Source organism: Danio rerio, chromosome 24, assembly GCF_052040795.2.
Source record: "Danio rerio strain M-AB ecotype USA chromosome 24, GRCz13ab, whole genome shotgun sequence".
In the NCBI taxonomy this organism is placed as follows: Eukaryota; Metazoa; Chordata; class Actinopteri; order Cypriniformes; family Danionidae; genus Danio; species Danio rerio.
In genome coordinates, this window is record NC_141044.1 from 40,929,092 (window position 1) to 40,946,367 (window position 17,276).

The 17,276-nt window shown below is 38.0% G+C and overlaps 3 protein-coding genes across 7 annotated transcripts in view; 1 reads left to right on the plus strand and 2 right to left on the minus strand.

The window, feature by feature from the left end:
• The window catches only part of mybpc2b (myosin binding protein Cb), a 360,595-nt gene that overhangs the window by 104,515 nt on the left and 238,804 nt on the right, over positions 1–17,276 (plus strand). The gene's annotated exons all lie outside the window — the stretch shown is intronic.
• crp2 (C-reactive protein 2) lies at positions 1,476–4,953 on the minus strand. 2 transcript variants are annotated; one of them, XM_087310175.1, is made up of 2 exons: positions 4,795–4,953; positions 1,476–2,153 (listed from the first exon to the last, which is right to left on the minus strand). In XM_087310175.1, exons 1-2 carry the CDS (start codon positions 4,844–4,846, stop codon positions 1,534–1,536), a joined length of 672 nt encoding a protein of 223 aa, XP_087166301.1. In that variant the 5' UTR covers positions 4,847–4,953; the 3' UTR covers positions 1,476–1,533. The 2 variants fall into 2 exon arrangements, with proteins under 2 accessions (XP_087166301.1, XP_087166302.1); XM_087310176.1 differs by lacking the exon at positions 4,795–4,953 and adding an exon at positions 2,240–2,385.
• Positions 11,667–16,413, minus strand: crp3 (C-reactive protein 3). Of its 4 annotated transcripts, none has more exons than XR_015524274.1 (4): positions 13,931–15,563; positions 13,614–13,851; positions 13,079–13,142; positions 11,668–12,347 (listed from the first exon to the last, which is right to left on the minus strand). XR_015524274.1 is itself a non-coding variant. In XM_087308005.1 (4 exons), exons 2-4 carry the CDS (start codon positions 14,238–14,240, stop codon positions 11,728–11,730), a joined length of 1,311 nt encoding a protein of 436 aa, XP_087164131.1. In that variant the 5' UTR covers positions 14,241–14,914; positions 16,349–16,413; the 3' UTR covers positions 11,668–11,727.

Genomic DNA, 17,276 nt, shown 5'->3' on the forward strand with positions numbered 1-17,276 from the left:
TTTTGGCTGGAACAAAGAACAAACCATAATTATACAATAACTTACATCATTATACAATAAAAATTACAGAAAGTTGACTGGTAAAGCACATGCATGTTGCACAAAGCCTTGGGCTTTTACTGTGGTGGTTAGTTCATGTTTAGTTTGAACAAACTCAGTTCTCTTGCTCAAAAAGGTGGCCTGACTAACCAGTGACTTTTTGCTCCAAATAAAATCAGTTCACACCCAAATAAGTGTTGCAATACAAAAATGTAATTTGCGTCCAATGATTACTGGGACACAAAATAGTCAAATAAATATGCAAGATAATAACCCACAATTCAGGCCTAAAGCCAGTGGGAGTTTGAGTTAGAAAGACCCACCCTCACTGACAAAGGTCCAGGATTTGTCCCATATATGAGCTTATTTGTCCTATTTTAACAGCTGTGCTATAATAAGTTGTAAAAATGGCTATAAAAATAACCCATTGAAGAAGGCTGTTGCTTCAGTGTGACTTCAGGGTGAAGGTCATTTAAAACTAAGAAATACCCTTTTTTTTTTAAATGATACATGTTGTATTGCATATATAGACAGATAGAATACAAACACATTTCTTTATTCTAAATTTAAGAGTTTTTTTGGTTCATCTACATCTGGTTAGAACTGACAAGCTATTCCAGTAAAAAATAAAATAAAAAATGCACTGTCATTAAAATGCAGCATTTAAAACCTCAATTAAATAGAATAGGAAAATATCTGCAAAATGGTCTCAACTTTGAGAAAAGAAAAAAAAAAAAAAAAGCCCCGAAGAATGCCTTTCAACCACCCACTGAAAAAGAAAGCGTTGCATGCAAAACGGTTGCAAAAAAATGTGTTGAATTTAAACTAATTAAATTTAATACGGTTTGTTAATTTGTTTAAATTCAGCCCAAATAAAAATTGACCACTATAATAATAATAAAAAAAATTTAAAAAAAATCTAAGGAATCATCTTTGATATATATATATATATATATATATTTTTTTTTTTCCCCCAATTTGTGTATGGACCTATAGCCATAGAGGTTAAGTTGATTTTATAGTCACATTCAGACGTTCCCCTTAATTTAATTTTCACAAAAGTATTTTGCAAACTCTAAATAGAGAAATCATTTTAGCAGCCAATGACTGTCAATGTACAACATTGTTCACAGTAATATAAAAAAAAAAATTAAAAGTTGACTTCAAATCACACTTGCATGTTAATTTATATCGAATATTTAAAGTGCAGTGGGAAATAAAAAGGAGTTGTCACTGAACAAAGGTGTTAATATAAAACCAACTTTACCTCTATCCTCAGTAGCTTGTTTCAAGTAGATCTCATTTGCCTTTGGAGGTCTGTGAACCCCATTGCTTGGCTAACATAACATTTAAAAAAAAATTTAGATCGAGGAGGTCAGGTTTAACTGAACCCTTTAACATTTAAGCATTTGTCTGTGCTATAAACGAACTGAAGCTGCAGTTTTCACAATTGTTTTATTGTTTGGTTAATCGTGCACATTACAGCTGATCCAGTCAGTTATCTGGAACCACAAGCACATTTCCAGTAACATCATATTTGATGGTGTTCCAATCAAACACATTTCCCTTCACACGATTATCCTGGTTATAGTACACCGCTTTAATCTGAGTGCCGGACAGCACATAGTCCCACATTTGCAGATCTGTAATTTCTCCCACAAAGCTCTGAGCTGCATTAAAGGAACCTACATATGAATCCGGGTCTTGTCCGAGCAGGACGGTGCCGCCAGGACGAATGGAGTAACCTTTCCTGTACACTTGGTGCAAACTGCGTTGACCGTCCACCCAGAAGGCAGTAAGACCAGTCGCAGACTCCCAGGTGACGCACAGGTGAGTCTGAAATGTGGAGAGAGGATGAAGACGGAAAAAGGCTGCATCTTTACTAGACTGAATATAGACGGAGAAACGGCCATCTTTCTCTCTCCACACATTGAGCTCATCATCGTCAGGTGTGCGGTAGGCGAACAGGATGATCTCCCTTTTGGCCGGCAGCTCCGTCGCCACACGCATGCAGAGAGTAAACGCTGACAGACTCAGGGGTTTTCTAGGACTGAGTTTTACATAACTGGTGTCAGTAGCAGTCGGGAACAGAAGAGTTTTACCACTGAGACCCACTGCAAGACAAATCCAAAGTAAAACCATTAAAAAAGGACATGGAGAAAAGAAAAATCAGCAGAAATATGTAAATATATAACAGTACCTTCAGCAGCCGCTAATGTCACAGAGAGCAGACAGAAGAAAAGCAGCATCTTGCTCCAGGTCTGACTGCACAGTTTCACTGAAGGTGTTTATCAGCTGATTTGCGTAAGCTTTAAAGCAGGTGTGTGTGCTCGGATGCAGCGCAATGGTTAATGCCGCACACCTTTGACTATTTATGCTGCTTCAGGTTTGCTGAAAACACTGACGATTGGTTAATTCAACAGGTAGGCGGGCCTTCGCTTTGGCGGCTAGATTGAGCTCTGCATTTCCCTCATTTATAATAATGAGAGTAAACTGTTTATCTACAGACTTCCTTTAAGACTCCGTAAAGAGCTTTGAAATGTGATTTTTTTTATAAACAAGAAACAGCATGTACAGTTTTCTTATACAATTCAATCACTTTACATTTCTTAACAAGAATGAAATAAGTGAGAAAAAAAGAAATTAAAGAAGAAGAGAAGAGAAAAAAATACAAAAACAGAGGAGAGGGTACATAATTATCAAATTACATAAAAATATATTACGCATTTTCCAATTTTAGTTATTAAGAGTTATTAATGCACTTTTTCTACAGGAAATGCATATTTACAAACATTTTATGTAAAAATGTTAAAGGAGGAGCATATATTAATTGTTTTAATGGCTTTTCTATTTTGAGACTTGGAAATCACTTTTATATACATTTGAATCTCTTTTTCTGGCACCATGATGAGAGGTTTGCTTTTGGAAAACTTGGATTTATGTATGTGAAATTTACAAAATAATAAAATAAAGTTTATAATAAAACCAGCATCTTTTAAAGAGTGATCCTTAACATAAAAACCCAAAATCACATGTTTACAAGATAAAGAAAATGATTTTTAAATATTATGAGCAATAAAAGCGTCAACATTGATCCAAAAAAGTCGAGTATATTGGCAAGACCAAAATAAATGTGAAATATTTCATTAAAGCTTTCAGAAAAACAGCATTCTAGCTCAATATAAATTTTACATTTTTGTAGAAATATTTTTGTGGGATAAACTCTATGAAGTAATTTAGTGAATTTTTATTCAACGTTTGACTTAATCTCAAACAAAACACATGAAGAGTTTGTGGGACATAATGTAGCTCATCCCCCTTTTAAAAATAACCAAAAGAGAATTCTTTTATCACGAATAAATGAGGAGGAGGCGGGGCATGTCAGATGGAGAGAGCATTTGATTGGTCACGATTAGTTGAGAAACTGAAGTTTGAGGTGATGTGAATAAAACTTTATTTTTTTTATTAACCGTAAGTTCAAGTACCAATGGTATATTCAACAATCCAATATAGTGTTAGTGTTAATATAAAAGTACATGACTGGGAACATAATACAAAATACATAAATAAGATAAAATGGGAATGTGAATAAACCGTTGATCCATTATAGCTTCAAACTACAAGCTTTACATGTTTATATCAGTTTTATATCTCCTAATCGCAAATTTTGCCACTGTTTTGCTGCGCACTAGCTGACATGTCCTAAATATTAACAATACTGATACTAACTTCGAAAAAAAAGGTTAATTTTAAGGGATCTGTAATATTGAACTTTTTATAGCAAATAAGTTTAAGGAAGTATCATTTAAAACTACACACAGGACTTAGCCAGCTAAATATTAGTTGGTAAAATTCTAATCTGATGTTGATTTTACTCATGGATTGAGTACTGCAGTTCTCACAATTTCTCATTTTGGTTAAAGGGGCAATTCACCCTAAAGTAAACATTTATTAATATAAATAATATAAGATGTACAACAAAATTACAACAAGCTGTGTTGTAATGCATGCTTTTCTGTCTGTTGTGTCTCTTATAAATTTGAATCTGTTAATTGACAATTCAAAAATACTTGAATATAATAAAAAATAATATTTTTTTAAACAATTGTGTGTGTGTGTGTGTGTGTATATATATATATATATATATATATATATATATATATATATATATATATATATATATATATATATATATATATATATATATGGTTTAAAAATAAAAATGATTTTTACTATATTAGTATTTTTGAATTGTCAATTAACAGATTTAAATTTATAAAAGGGACACAACAGACAGAGGAAAAAGAATACAAAACAAAACAACGGCATTCATTACAACACAGCTTGTTTCAAATAGATCTCATCTGACTTTGTTTAGAGACCTGTGGACTATATTGAGGTAAAGTTGGTTTTAAAGTTACACATTTGGACTCTCCCTAATATAAATTTCAGAAAAATGTATTAAATTGTAAAGTCTAAATAGTCAAACCATATTAGCAACCAATGACTGTCAAAGTAAAAATGTTCAGTCAAAGAAATAGTGCAGTTTTTTTTCTCCCCCTGTCATTCTTGCATGCAATATCAGTCCAAATATTCAAAGTACTATAGTAAACTATACAGGGAGTTGTCACAGAACAAATGTGTAAATATAAAAACCAACTTCCTCAATGCGAGCTAGTCACTTGACCAACAGATTTTAGAAATTTAGATAAGGTCAAATGCAGACTTGTTTAACCTATAAATAAATAACAATACCGTCAGCAGCCGCTAAATGCACAGAGAGCAGACAGAAGCACAAAAGCAGCATCTTGCTCCTGAAGAGTAATAAAGCGACTGCACAGTTTCACTGAAGGTGTTTAACAGCTGATTTAAGGCAGCCCTAAAGCAGGTGTGTGTGCTCGGATTCAGCGTAATGACTAATGCCGCACACCTTTGACTATTTATGCTGCTTCAGGTTTGCTGAAAAGACTCAGATTGGTTAATTCAACAGGTAGGCGGGACTTCGCTTTGGCGCCCACTGAGCTTTGCATTTCCCTCATTTATAGTAATGCAAGTAAACTGTTTATATATAGTCTTTGTTTAAAGATCCCATGAAGTGCTTTGAAATGTAAATTTTTATTCGATTTTTGATTAATTAATCTCAATCAAAATACGTGAAGATCCTGTGGAAGAAAATGTAGCTCCTCCCTTTAAAAAAAACAGCCAATAGCGATTTGTTTTATCACTGCTCTGCCACTGAGTAGCTCAAGCGCAGCAAATTGAAAAAACTCTTGAAGGGGGCGGGGCATGTCCGATATAGAGAGCATTTGATTGGTCACTGCTTGATGAGACACAGCGACGAGAATGAAGTTAAAGCTGTAGATCAGGGGTGGCCAATCCTGTTCCTGCAGAGCTACCTTCCTGCAGATTTCAGTTGCAACCCATATTAAACACACCTGCCTGTAATTATCACATGGTGTTCAGGTCCTAATTAATTGGTTTAGGTGTGTTTGATATGGGTTGCAACTGAAATCTGCAGGAAGGTAGCTCTCCAGAAACAGGATTGGCCACCCCTGCTGTAGATTTATTGTAGTGACAAACTACAAGCTTTACATGTTTATATAAGTTTTATTAATTCTCCTAATCACAAATTTCATGGGATCTGTAAGACTTATTATTTAACAGCAAATACGTGTAAGGAAGTAGGCATTTAAAACTACACACAAGACTTAGCCAGCTAAATATTAGTTGGTAAAATTCTGATCTGATGTTGATTTCACTCATGCATTATGGGTAATGCAGTTCTCACATTGGCAGCGTCTGAAACCGCATACTTCCATACTATGGAAAATCAGTATGTCTGAATTCATAGAATTCGAAAATCAGTATGCGAGAAGTACCCGGATGACTTACTACTTCCTGCGAGATTCTCAAGTGCGCATCGCATGCATACTGCGCTATCCTATGATGCCCTGCGAGCGAATTCATGAATGGGAGTAAAGTGACGCAATTGACGCAGGTAGGTCACGTGACCATGACGAAATGGCGGATGTAGTACGTCCAAATTTCATTCATACTTTTCACGTTCATACTGTATAGAACGTACTTTTGTAACGGCCGAGTAGTATGTTTAAATCAGAATGCAGTACCTACTGAATAGTAGGCGGTTTCGGACACAGCCATTGTCTCATTTTGGTCAAAGAGCATAGAATCACCAAAAGGCGACACTAGTGCAATTTGGGGATCAGCCACTAGATGGCGCGGCGGCCATTTTGGAATGAAAACTTCAATAGAACAACAGCATATTTTAAGTCTGTAAAATAAACTATTAAAAGTGTTAAAGATTGTGATAGTAATTCGTTGTATTGTCGTCTTTTAGGTAGCATCTTAGCTTTAATGCACTTTTTCAATAAATAAATATAAAACAAAGCAGCTGCTTGCCATCGCGACAGCAATAAGATCCAATGGACAGCTGATCGCTTTCACTCCAAAATGGCAGAATCCGGGGCTGTTGCTGGGCGCTGCTGTTGCAATGGAACGTGCTATTGAGTGTCGCCTCTTGGTCATTCCAAGCTTGTTTTGGTTGAAAGGGCAGTTCACCTTAAAATAAATTTTATATGTAATAATATGAATAAACTTATATAGTCTATATTTTCAAACCCTTAGGCCATTCAAGATGTAGGCAAATTTTTTGTCCAGTAGAATATTAAATATTTTTAGCTGAAACTGGTCCTTGGGGATTTATAAAGTGCAAATCAACACCAGTTACCAATACTGTCAAAACAACATTGGCAAAACAATGAAAATGCCAAGATGTTCATCAATTTTGAAAATCTGCATAATAAACCTACGGAGAACGCTAAACTTTTTATCATATAGGAAAGAAATGCTCAATATGATGGAACCACATACTAAATGGATTAGCATTCGCATCAAAAAGGTGATTTTGATCATGTGATGATGAAAATGAGCACGAATGGATGCATTAATGATCCAAGCAGCAGAGCGAGCACATGGTAAAACATCTGAAATGTTGTTTTGGTCTTTAAATGCTGCGCAGAAAAAGCAAAAAAATTCATTCTGGCCCTGATGACGGCCTAATTAGGAGATGTAGATGTTCGAACATTACTGGAACTTTATATAAATGCAAAACCTAGTCTAGAATTATTCAAGCAATGAAAATGTTCTGATATTAGTTATTGAACTACCTGCATGTGACCAGCAGAAGGCAGCAGATTATCTGACACATTTCTCTTCGAAAAGGTTTATAATTGATTGAAAAGTTAAAGGTCAAGAAAAGAGCTCAACTAAAGCAAACGCAGATCAGTATAAATGGTGACGTCACACTTTATATTTTTCTTTGTGATGTGAATTGTGTAGCACATTGGTTAACCTCGGTTTAATAGTGCTATACAAGTAAAATTGACATGAAGAAAAACACAATCTTAAATGTATAGCTTCTATATGCACAGATTACAAAAACGATTTAACTGCTTCTTACCAAGTAAAGTAGAGGTATGCTGCACACAGCCAGTTTGGGCTTTTACTCCAGGAAATTCAGGTTTAGTTTGAACAAACTTTGTTTTCTTGCTCAAAAAAAAAAAAAAAAAAAACCTGATTAACCAGTGACTTTTTGCTCACAAATCTTTAAATAAACACATTTTTGAATTTTCAATTAATAACTGATTTGAATATAAAAAGGGACACAGATAGAAGAACGAACACACACACACACCTCGTTTCAAATAGATCTCATCAGCCTTTGTTTGGAGGTCTGTTAACTGTTTGCACATTTTAGAAACAACTTGGATAAAGAGGTCATAGATGCAGACATGTTTAACTAAACACTCACATTTAGCATTTGTCCATGTCACAAACAAACTGAAGCTATAATTTTCAGAATTGTTTTATTGTTTGGTTAATCTTGGGTGAACATTACAGCTGATCCAGTCAGTTATCTGGAGCCACAAGCACATTTCCATAAATATCATATTTGATGCTGTTCCAGTCAAACACATTTCCCTTCACACGATTATCCTGGTTTAAATACACAGAATACAGTCTCAACAAACTATAGTTCATTTTAAAACAATAATTATGAATAAAATATATAACAAATGCATGAGAGAAATAAGGGGAAATGAGAGGTTAATATAAACATACAAACGAACAGGTCTATTAAATACAGAGCAATAAGCACAAATTCTAGGAGTTTAAACATCACTTTAGGCTAATACTTTTTGTTTGAATATGCTAAAAAGGGATTTACATTTATGTACATTTATAAAACTTTCCAATGTAAAATGCAAAACAAGGTGTTTTGGTTAAGTCTTAAGATTATTTTGGATAATGAAAGCTTTTTCAAAAAAACACTTTAATCCAAAAAGATTGAACAAAAGGTAAAATAAGTGAGCTACACTTTAAGCAGAAGTTTCCCAGAAAGACCAGGTATAAACGGCCAGAAATAAAATATATATATTATAATCATAAAATCATTTTATAATTATTTAATAAAATAGTTCTTTACTTAATTTGTTAAGAAAGCTATAGGGTGGCAGAATGAATGATTATGTTTATTTTATTTCAAGTCTGTAAGACTTATTTGAGTTCATATTTAGGTTATTCACTAAAATATATAATTTAAATCGTTCATGGAGATGAATGCAGTAAATAGTCTGTATAAAAAGGTTGAAAATAAACCTGTGCAAACAAGGTAACCTTTATAACCAGATTATTTAACAAAAGATGATTACTGCAGTAAAATATTTGTAGTCTTTTAATAAGCAAGATGTGTGCAAGATAGAGAGGATATAAAAAGTGAATTGTTTGTTTTAAAACTTTTGAATTGGAATTTTCCCAATTATAAACCCGAAATACACGTGTTTGTTGTCATGTGGTGAACTCGGCCAATCGTGTAATATCGGTATCGTCATCAGAGCTCCTGCAGCCGCTCTTCAGATGCTGCACGGTCTGAGTCTGCCGTCTGATCTCGGAGCGCTGTCGCGGTACTTTGATACCACATCTGACAGTCACGTGGCGACAGCGCAGCATCAATCCGGACAAGATTTCTTACAAGCATGCACCGCTTTAAGACAGATTTCGATCGATCTGCGCAGCGCTGCATGAAGTCGAACGCACCTAGCTGATAGCAGTCTTAAGCCCTCATATATGGTCCGGCACTTACAAACAAGAATCAGCCACTAACAAGGCATGCCTGTAAGCTTTTTTTTCAAGGAAAATTGGAGGAACTGCAGAAGACGAAAAAAGGAGGCACAAAGGAGCAGTAGCTTTCATCAGAAAAGTTGCACCATCTGTTTCCTGGGTACACTGCAGCATCCACCAAGAACAGGGGCGGACTGGGACAAAAATTCAGCCCTGGCACTGTAGCCACACCAGACTACATTACCCAACACAATCTTTTTCATTTAGTGGCTAATTTGTATGAATTCGTACAATCTAATTCATACAATTTAGTACGATTTGCTCATCCCCCAATGACTGTTGGGGTTAGGGGTGGGGTTAGGTGCCACGCCTCCTTTTTAAAATCGTACTATTTCATACGACTGAACTCGTACGAATTCGTACGAATTAGACACTAAACTGGCAAAACGTAAAATACTTACATTTTCTCGTGAGATCAGGTTGCATTACCACATCAACACAGCCCTACCCACGGACAAGCACATTCACTAATTATATTGGTGTACAGATGGTGAAATAAGTGACATTCTTGTCAGATTTTGATTTTGTCCGGGTAACTTCGGATTGGGTCGGCCCATCTTAAACCAGGCGTTCGTCGCCGATTGGGCCAAATGCTTAACATTTATTATTATTATTATTATTTTTACTATTATCATCATTATAATATCACATGTAGCAAGAGATAAAAGCTGCCTGCACGTAAAAAACAAAATACATATTTTTTAAAAAACTGACCGGCCCACATTTAAAAATTGGTCCCCGCCCTTTTCGCATTTGCCAGAATTGCCAGATGGCCAGTCCGTCCCTGACCAAGAAGCTCTAGCGATGGATAACACGCCAGATGAACTTTTGTCTGTACTTAATGATAATGTGAAAATTGTCAACTTCCTAAAAGCTCATCCATTTGATTCACATATTTTTCTTATTTTTATTTGAATAATGTATACAGAAAATATATGTATTTAGTTCATGTAGTTAAAAAATGTTGAGTTTAATCTGAGAAAGGGGTGCTTGACAGGTGTCAAATAGAAAGGGGTGCACACAGCAAAACGTTTGGGAACCACTGATCTAGAGTATGTTCCCAAACACTATAGTATTTATTTTTTCATGTATCATAATAGCTTTTACAGCATCTACCGCGTGGATGACAGGCAAATAAACTTTAGTTCAGTAGAAAACTCGGCCCTCTTCATGATCTGAGGATCATACCCAACATATGTGTTTATTTTGAATCTTATTTCTCCTTTGAAATATGTTATAAATTGCAAATATACAGACCTCTCTCTCTGTCTCCTATTCAGTTTTTTACTCTGTGTCCTCCATCTGAATTTCGCATGTCATCAGAACCATGTGATTAAAAACAGCCTACTGTCTGGCCCTGATGACGGCCTAATATTGAGATGTAGATGTCTGAACGTTACTGGAACTTTATATGAATGCAACACTTTGCCTATAATTAATTAACAATGAAAATGTTTTGATATTATTTATAATTGAACTACCTGCATGTGACCACCAGAAGGCAGCAGAGTATCCGACAGATTTCTCTTCTGATTCTAAAATGTCTAGTATTGATATTGATTGAGAAGTTTAAGGTCAAGTGTTTAACTAAAGCAAAGACTGATCAGTATAATGGGGCTTCAGATGAAGAAAACATAAAACTCTGTTAATTTATAGCTTCTATATGCAGGGGCGTAAATCCCGGGAGGGACGGGGACATGTCCCCTCTCATCCGAGGCTTGTAACCCCCCCCCCCCCCCCCCTCAAAAAAAAAAGGTTTAAAAAACCCTCTGAATTGTGAAAAATATATGTATATATATACATAAAATAATTGTCTAAGTAGAAAGAAAACCGCATTCATCATTTAAAATGCATTTAGAAACAGCTGAGTTCCCCCTCCCCTTCTTCAAAGTGGTTCAGTCCACTGTGTGCTTTTTTCCCCCTCATCTCACCTACTCACACACACGCAAACGTCACGTGTGTATGCAAAGATTACAAAAATAAATGAATAAATCTAACTGGTTTTTAACAAGTAAAGCAGAGGTGTGCTGCGCAAAGCCAGTTTGGGCTTTTACTCCGGTAAGTTCATTTGAATAAACTCAGTTCTCTTGTCCAAAAAAGTGGACTAACCAGCAACTTCTATATAAATATAATATAAAGTAAATCATGATTGTTTCAAAATAATAATAACAAGTTTTAATCACAAAAACAAAGTAATGTGTAACAATTTACATCATTTTAAATTACAATGCTAATATTACATTTTGTTGTGTGACACTGAAAACACAACGTCACATCAGCAACCCTCACACAGCTTGCTTCAAATAGGTCTTGTCTGCCTTGACGCAACATAGTTTAGAAATAATTAGGATAGGTCATATTCAAACATGTTTAACTAAACACTTTCAACATTTAGCATTGGTCCATGTTATAAACAAACTGAAGCTGTAGTTTTCAGAATTGTTTTATTGTTTGGTTAATCTTGGGTAAACATTACAGCTGATCCAGTCAGTTATCTGGAACCACAAGCACATTTCCAGTAACATCATATTTGATGGTGTTCCAATCAAACACATTTCCCTTCACACGATCATCCTGGTTTGAGTACACCGCTTTAATCTGAGTGCTGGGCAGAACATAGTCCCACATTTGCACATCTGTTATTTCTCCCACAAAGCTCTGAGCTGCATCAAAGGAACCTACAAATGAATCCGGGTCTTGTCCGAGCAGGACGGTGCCGCCAGGACGAATGGAGTAACCTTTCCTGTACATTTGGTACACACTGCGACGTCCGTCCTCCCAAAAACCAGTAAGACCAGTTGCAGAATCCCAGGTGATGCACAGGTGAGTCTGAAATGTGGAGCGTGGAGACAGGTGAACCATTGCTGCATCCTTATCAGACTGAATAACCAAACCCACACGGCCATCTTTCTCTCTCCACACGTTAAGTTCATCAACTTCAGATGTGCGGTAGGCGAACAGGATGACCACCCTATCGACCAGCAGCTCCAGCCTGACACGCATGCAGAGAGTAAACGCTGACAGACTCAGGGGTTTATCAGGATCGATTTGAACATAACTGGAGTCAGTATTGGTCGGGAAAAAAAGAGTTTTACCACCGAGACCCACTGCAAGACAAAACCAAAATAAAACCTTAAAAAGGACATAGAAAAATCATTAAAAATCTGTAAAAAAAAAAAAAAAATTATATATACAGTTGAAGTCAGAACTATAGCCCGCCTGAATTATTAGCCCCCCGTTTATTTTTTTTCCCTAATTTATAGAGAGCAGATTTTTTCAACACATTTCTTAACATAATAGTTTTAAGAACTCATCTCTAATAACTGGTCTATTTTATCTTTGCCATGATGACAGTGAATAATATTTGACTGGATATTTTTCAAGACACTTCGATACAGCTCAAAGTGACATTTAAAGGCTTAACTCAATTCAATTTAATTCAATTCAACTGTTTATTGTCATGTGAACAGTAAGGAAACACATTTCCCTGTACAATGAGATGTACAGTTATTTAGGTTAACTAGGCAGGTTAGGGTAATTAGGCAAGTTATTGTATAACGATGGTTTGTTCTGTATATCGAAAAAAATATATAGCGTAAATGGGCTAATATTATTGTCCTTAAAATGGTGTTTCAACAATAAAGAACTACTTTTATTCTAGCCGAAATAAAACAAATAAACTTTCAAGAAGAAAAAAATATCAGACATACTTTGAAAATTTCCTTGCTCTGTTAAACATTGTTTGAGAAATATTTAAAAAAGAATAAAATTCAAAGGGGGGCTAATAATTCTGACTTCAACTGTGTGTATATATATATATAAATAAATAAATAAGTACCTTCGGTAGCCGCTAATGTCAGAGAGAGCAGACAGAAAAACAAAACCAACATCTTGCTCCAAGTCTGAAAAGGAAGAAAAGTACTGCACAGTTTAACTAACTGCAACTTTAAGCGGCACTAAAGCAGGCTCTGTGTTGCATTAAACTGTGTTATTGGAGTAAATGATAAATTTCAAAAGTTTATGCCAGTTCAGGTTTATTTTCTGTGAGCTCTGCTGTGTAAAGATGCCTGAATAACTATCAATCAGGGGTGCGTTTCCCAAACACCGACGTAACTCACGGCTGAACTATCATAGTATGATGCATCGTTCTGGAAAAGAACGATGTAGTGACGAGTGTTTCCCAAAACACATAGTTTCTCTGTCGCAGATGTCACGTTAGAGTGATCAAAACAGGAACAAAACACAGAGTGCAGAGAAGTGACAAAAAATACAAAAATACAAAGTAACAAAGTAACAGAATAGCAAACAAACAAACAAGAAACAAAGACAGATTAACTTGAACTAGACTTTAACAAGATACAGGAACAACATACCATGAACGACAACGACCAACTAACAAACAGCAATTTTTGAGCAAGGAGCCGGGCTGTGGTCGGCAGAGCATGAGCCGGGCTGGGGTTGGCAGGGCAAAGAGATGGACTGGAACCGGCAGGGCATGGAGCCGGACTGGGGCCGGCAGGGTAAAATGTCTGGGTGGCCCCGGCAGGGCGAGGAGCCTGGGTGGTGCCGGCAGGGCAAGCTTGAGTGGCGCCAGTAAAGCCAGGAGCCGGACTGTGGCCGGCAGGGCAAGACGTCTGGGAGGTGCCGGCAGGGCAAGCTTGAGTGGCGCCAGTAAAGCCAGGAGCCGGACTGTGGCCGGCAGGGCAAGACGTCTGGGAGGTGCCGGCAGGGCAAGACGTCTGGATGGCATTGGTAATGCCAGGAGCCGGGCTGGGACCGGCAGGGCTAGGAGCCTGGGTGGCGCCGGCAGGGCGAGCAGCCTGGGTGGCGCCGGTAGGGTAAGGAGCCGGACTGGGACTGGCACTGTACTGCGCTCTGGGGCTGGAGCCGACACTGGCGGGCGCTCTGGGGCTGGAGCCGCCACTGGCGGGCGCTCTGGGGCTGGAGCCGACACTGGTGGACTTTCTGGGACATGTGCAGTCCTCTTCCTGCGCCTCCATCTGGTGGTTTGAGAAGGGAGAGCGTTGTCATCAGGAGAGGGAGCTTGCTCTGGAGCTGGAATCGACAGTGTTGGGCGCTCTGGGGCTGGAGCCGACACTGGCGGGCGCTCTGGGGCTGGAGCCGACACTGGCGGGCGCTCTGGGGCTGGAGCCGACACTGGCGGGCGCTCTGGGGCTGGAGCCGACACTGGCGGGCGCTCTGGGGCTGGAGCCGACACTGGCGGGCGCTCTGGGGCTGGAGCCGACACTGGCGGGCGCTCTGGGGCTGGAGCCGACACTGGCGGGCGCTCTGGGGCTGGAGCCGACACTGGCGGGCGCTCTGGGGCTGGAGCCGACACTGGTGGACTTTCTGGGACATGGGCAGTCCTCTTCCTGCGCCTCCTTTGTCTGGTGGTTTGAGAAGGGAGAGCGTTGTCATCAGGAGAGGGAGCTTGCTCTGGGGCTGGAATTGACACTGGCGGGCATTGTGGGGCTAGAGAAGACACAGGGGTCTCACACAGTTCCAGGAGACTCTCCAGAGGCCCAGCGAAAGGTGGTCTTCGGACAGCCCGACGCGGATCAGTCTGCAACTCCAACCCAGCCTCTCTCCTCCTTCCCTTAGATAGATCTGCTGGCCCCGAAAATATCCCTCTCTGTTGCCCTCCACTCAGGCCTCCCTCCTGAGGGTTCTCCTCCTTCAAGACAACAGAGAGAGGGGAGCCAGAGATCAATAAAGCCGCTTCGATGAACCGATTAAGGTTCCAGTCATCCTCATACGGTAGCATTAGAGAACGAACTGGTTCCAAAAGTCCTCCCCGAAAGAACATCATAAGCAGCATATCGCTGTGAGAGCTCTTTGGGGCTAGCTCCAAAAACTCTTTAACATAACGCTCAATGGAGCGGTTATGTTGTTTAATCAGCATAAGAACATCATCTGGTGGATTTATTGTTGAGTTGGTCGTTCTGTCACGTTAGAGTGATCAAAACAGGAACAAAAAACAGGTGTAGAATCCAAGTGCAGTTTTAATGATGTATAGTGGTGGAATGGATGAATATATAGTCCAGGTAATCAACGGAGATTGGAGACAACTGTGGTTGTAAATCAGTGTAGATGACAGACCGGGTGTGTGCGCGAAAGAATGTATGGAAATGTAGTCTTTTTGGGCGCTGTAGTTCCACTCAGTGTCCATTAAACTACAGCGCCCTCAGGTGGTCACTGACAGTCATGACAGCAGATCCATCGCTTGAACCATGTTAGTTATAATGTAAAATGCCCATAATGATGCTGTAAACAGAGTGGAGTAACTACGTCTTTAGAGTAGAACCCCATCATTTCTTTGTGCAAAATATATTGTTTAACACGCACACGCATTTAAAATAAAATCCAATATTAGATTTGGTAAAAACATGCACTCGCTTTCCATATTACTGAAATATATGTAAATGGCATATATAATATAATATAAAAATAATTTAATATAAAAATAATATAATTTAAATATTATATAAAATAACATAAATATAATATAATATAAAAATAATATAATATAATATAAAAATAATATAATATAATACAAAATAATATAATAGTATATAAACATAACATAATATAATATAATATAATATAATAATAAAATAATATAATATAAAACAATATTATATTATATAAAAATAATATAATAACATTTTCGTTAATAAATAAGGTTTAAATGAGTGTTTCATACAAACTTTAAGAAAATGCCAGACACGTGGGCCTTCAAAAATTGATTGGAGAAAGAAGTGGGTCCCGAAGTGAAAAAGGTTAAGAAGTCCTGTTTTAGTACATTTGTTCTTGGCTTCTTTGTTAGATTAAATCATATTAGGTATGAAAGTACATCACTTTTTAAAACATGCATATACACACACATGACCTTTCACATAATAGAAATTACATCTGAATATTGGTAACAGTAATGCAGAAAAAACACACTACTCATCTTTAAAAAAAGGAGTTGTTATTAAGTATGTTTTAGACACAGCAGAGACAAAATGTCAGATTCTATAAAAGATAGATAATGCTTCATTTTTTAAAAGACATAAATAAGGCAAGATAAACAAGAATAAGATAAAAATTAGATAAACATACTTACCCGATTCAGCAGGTTTTAACTGAGAGAAGATCAGTTCAGCTATATATACTGTAAACCTAGAGTACATTCACCTGACATTGTTTACATGATACACAGAGTCAAGGCTCCCTAGAACATTGTGTCCCACAGTTACATTCATGCAGGGGCAGACGGGGACAGTATTTTTTGTTTCGTTTGCCTAGTTAGTGCGGTTTGTTTGGCATATGTTAATCCAGCAATCGCGCTTGGATCCGCGCTAAAACAATCGCTCTGAGATCACCTGAATTAGGTGGTCTCGACTCGATTGAAACGAACTGTGGGGCGGATCGATTGTAGTGAGAAAGCGATATGATCCGAGCCCGGTTATATCACAGTGTTTTATGGATATTTAATAGGCATACAGCTATATGAAGAGAGAATTATGAGTAGGGCGGGAGGTCATTCCAGACAACCCAAGTCTCCTGGAAGTCCTGGGAGTCTCCCGCAAATGCACAGAGACTCCTGGATGCCCGCAATTGAGTGATAATCTCCCAGAAATTGCGGGTCCCCCTCAATTGAGTTGTGCACCCTTCTCACCCCTGCCCACCGCATGCCTCCTCGCTCTTCAGACACGTAGCGTGCACCCTGTCAAACACCACCAAGCCACCACTCCCTCTGACAGCTGAGCAGGACCAACCATGAAACTCTGACCAATGTGAGGAGAGTTTACTCGCATGTTAAAGAGCTAAAAAAGTCACGTGTGACAAACAAGGACTAAACAAGGGGCCGAGACATAGGAAAACACAGAGGCAGGACAAAGGAAGCACATGGCCAGCACAACAAAAGAGACAACGATGTGCTAATACACAACACAAACAGACATTAAACACAGAAAGGAGTGACAGGCCTGGATTCCTGACAGTTTGGGTCATGAATTATGTCTCTGGTTTAGCCTTGTTGGAAAACCTGT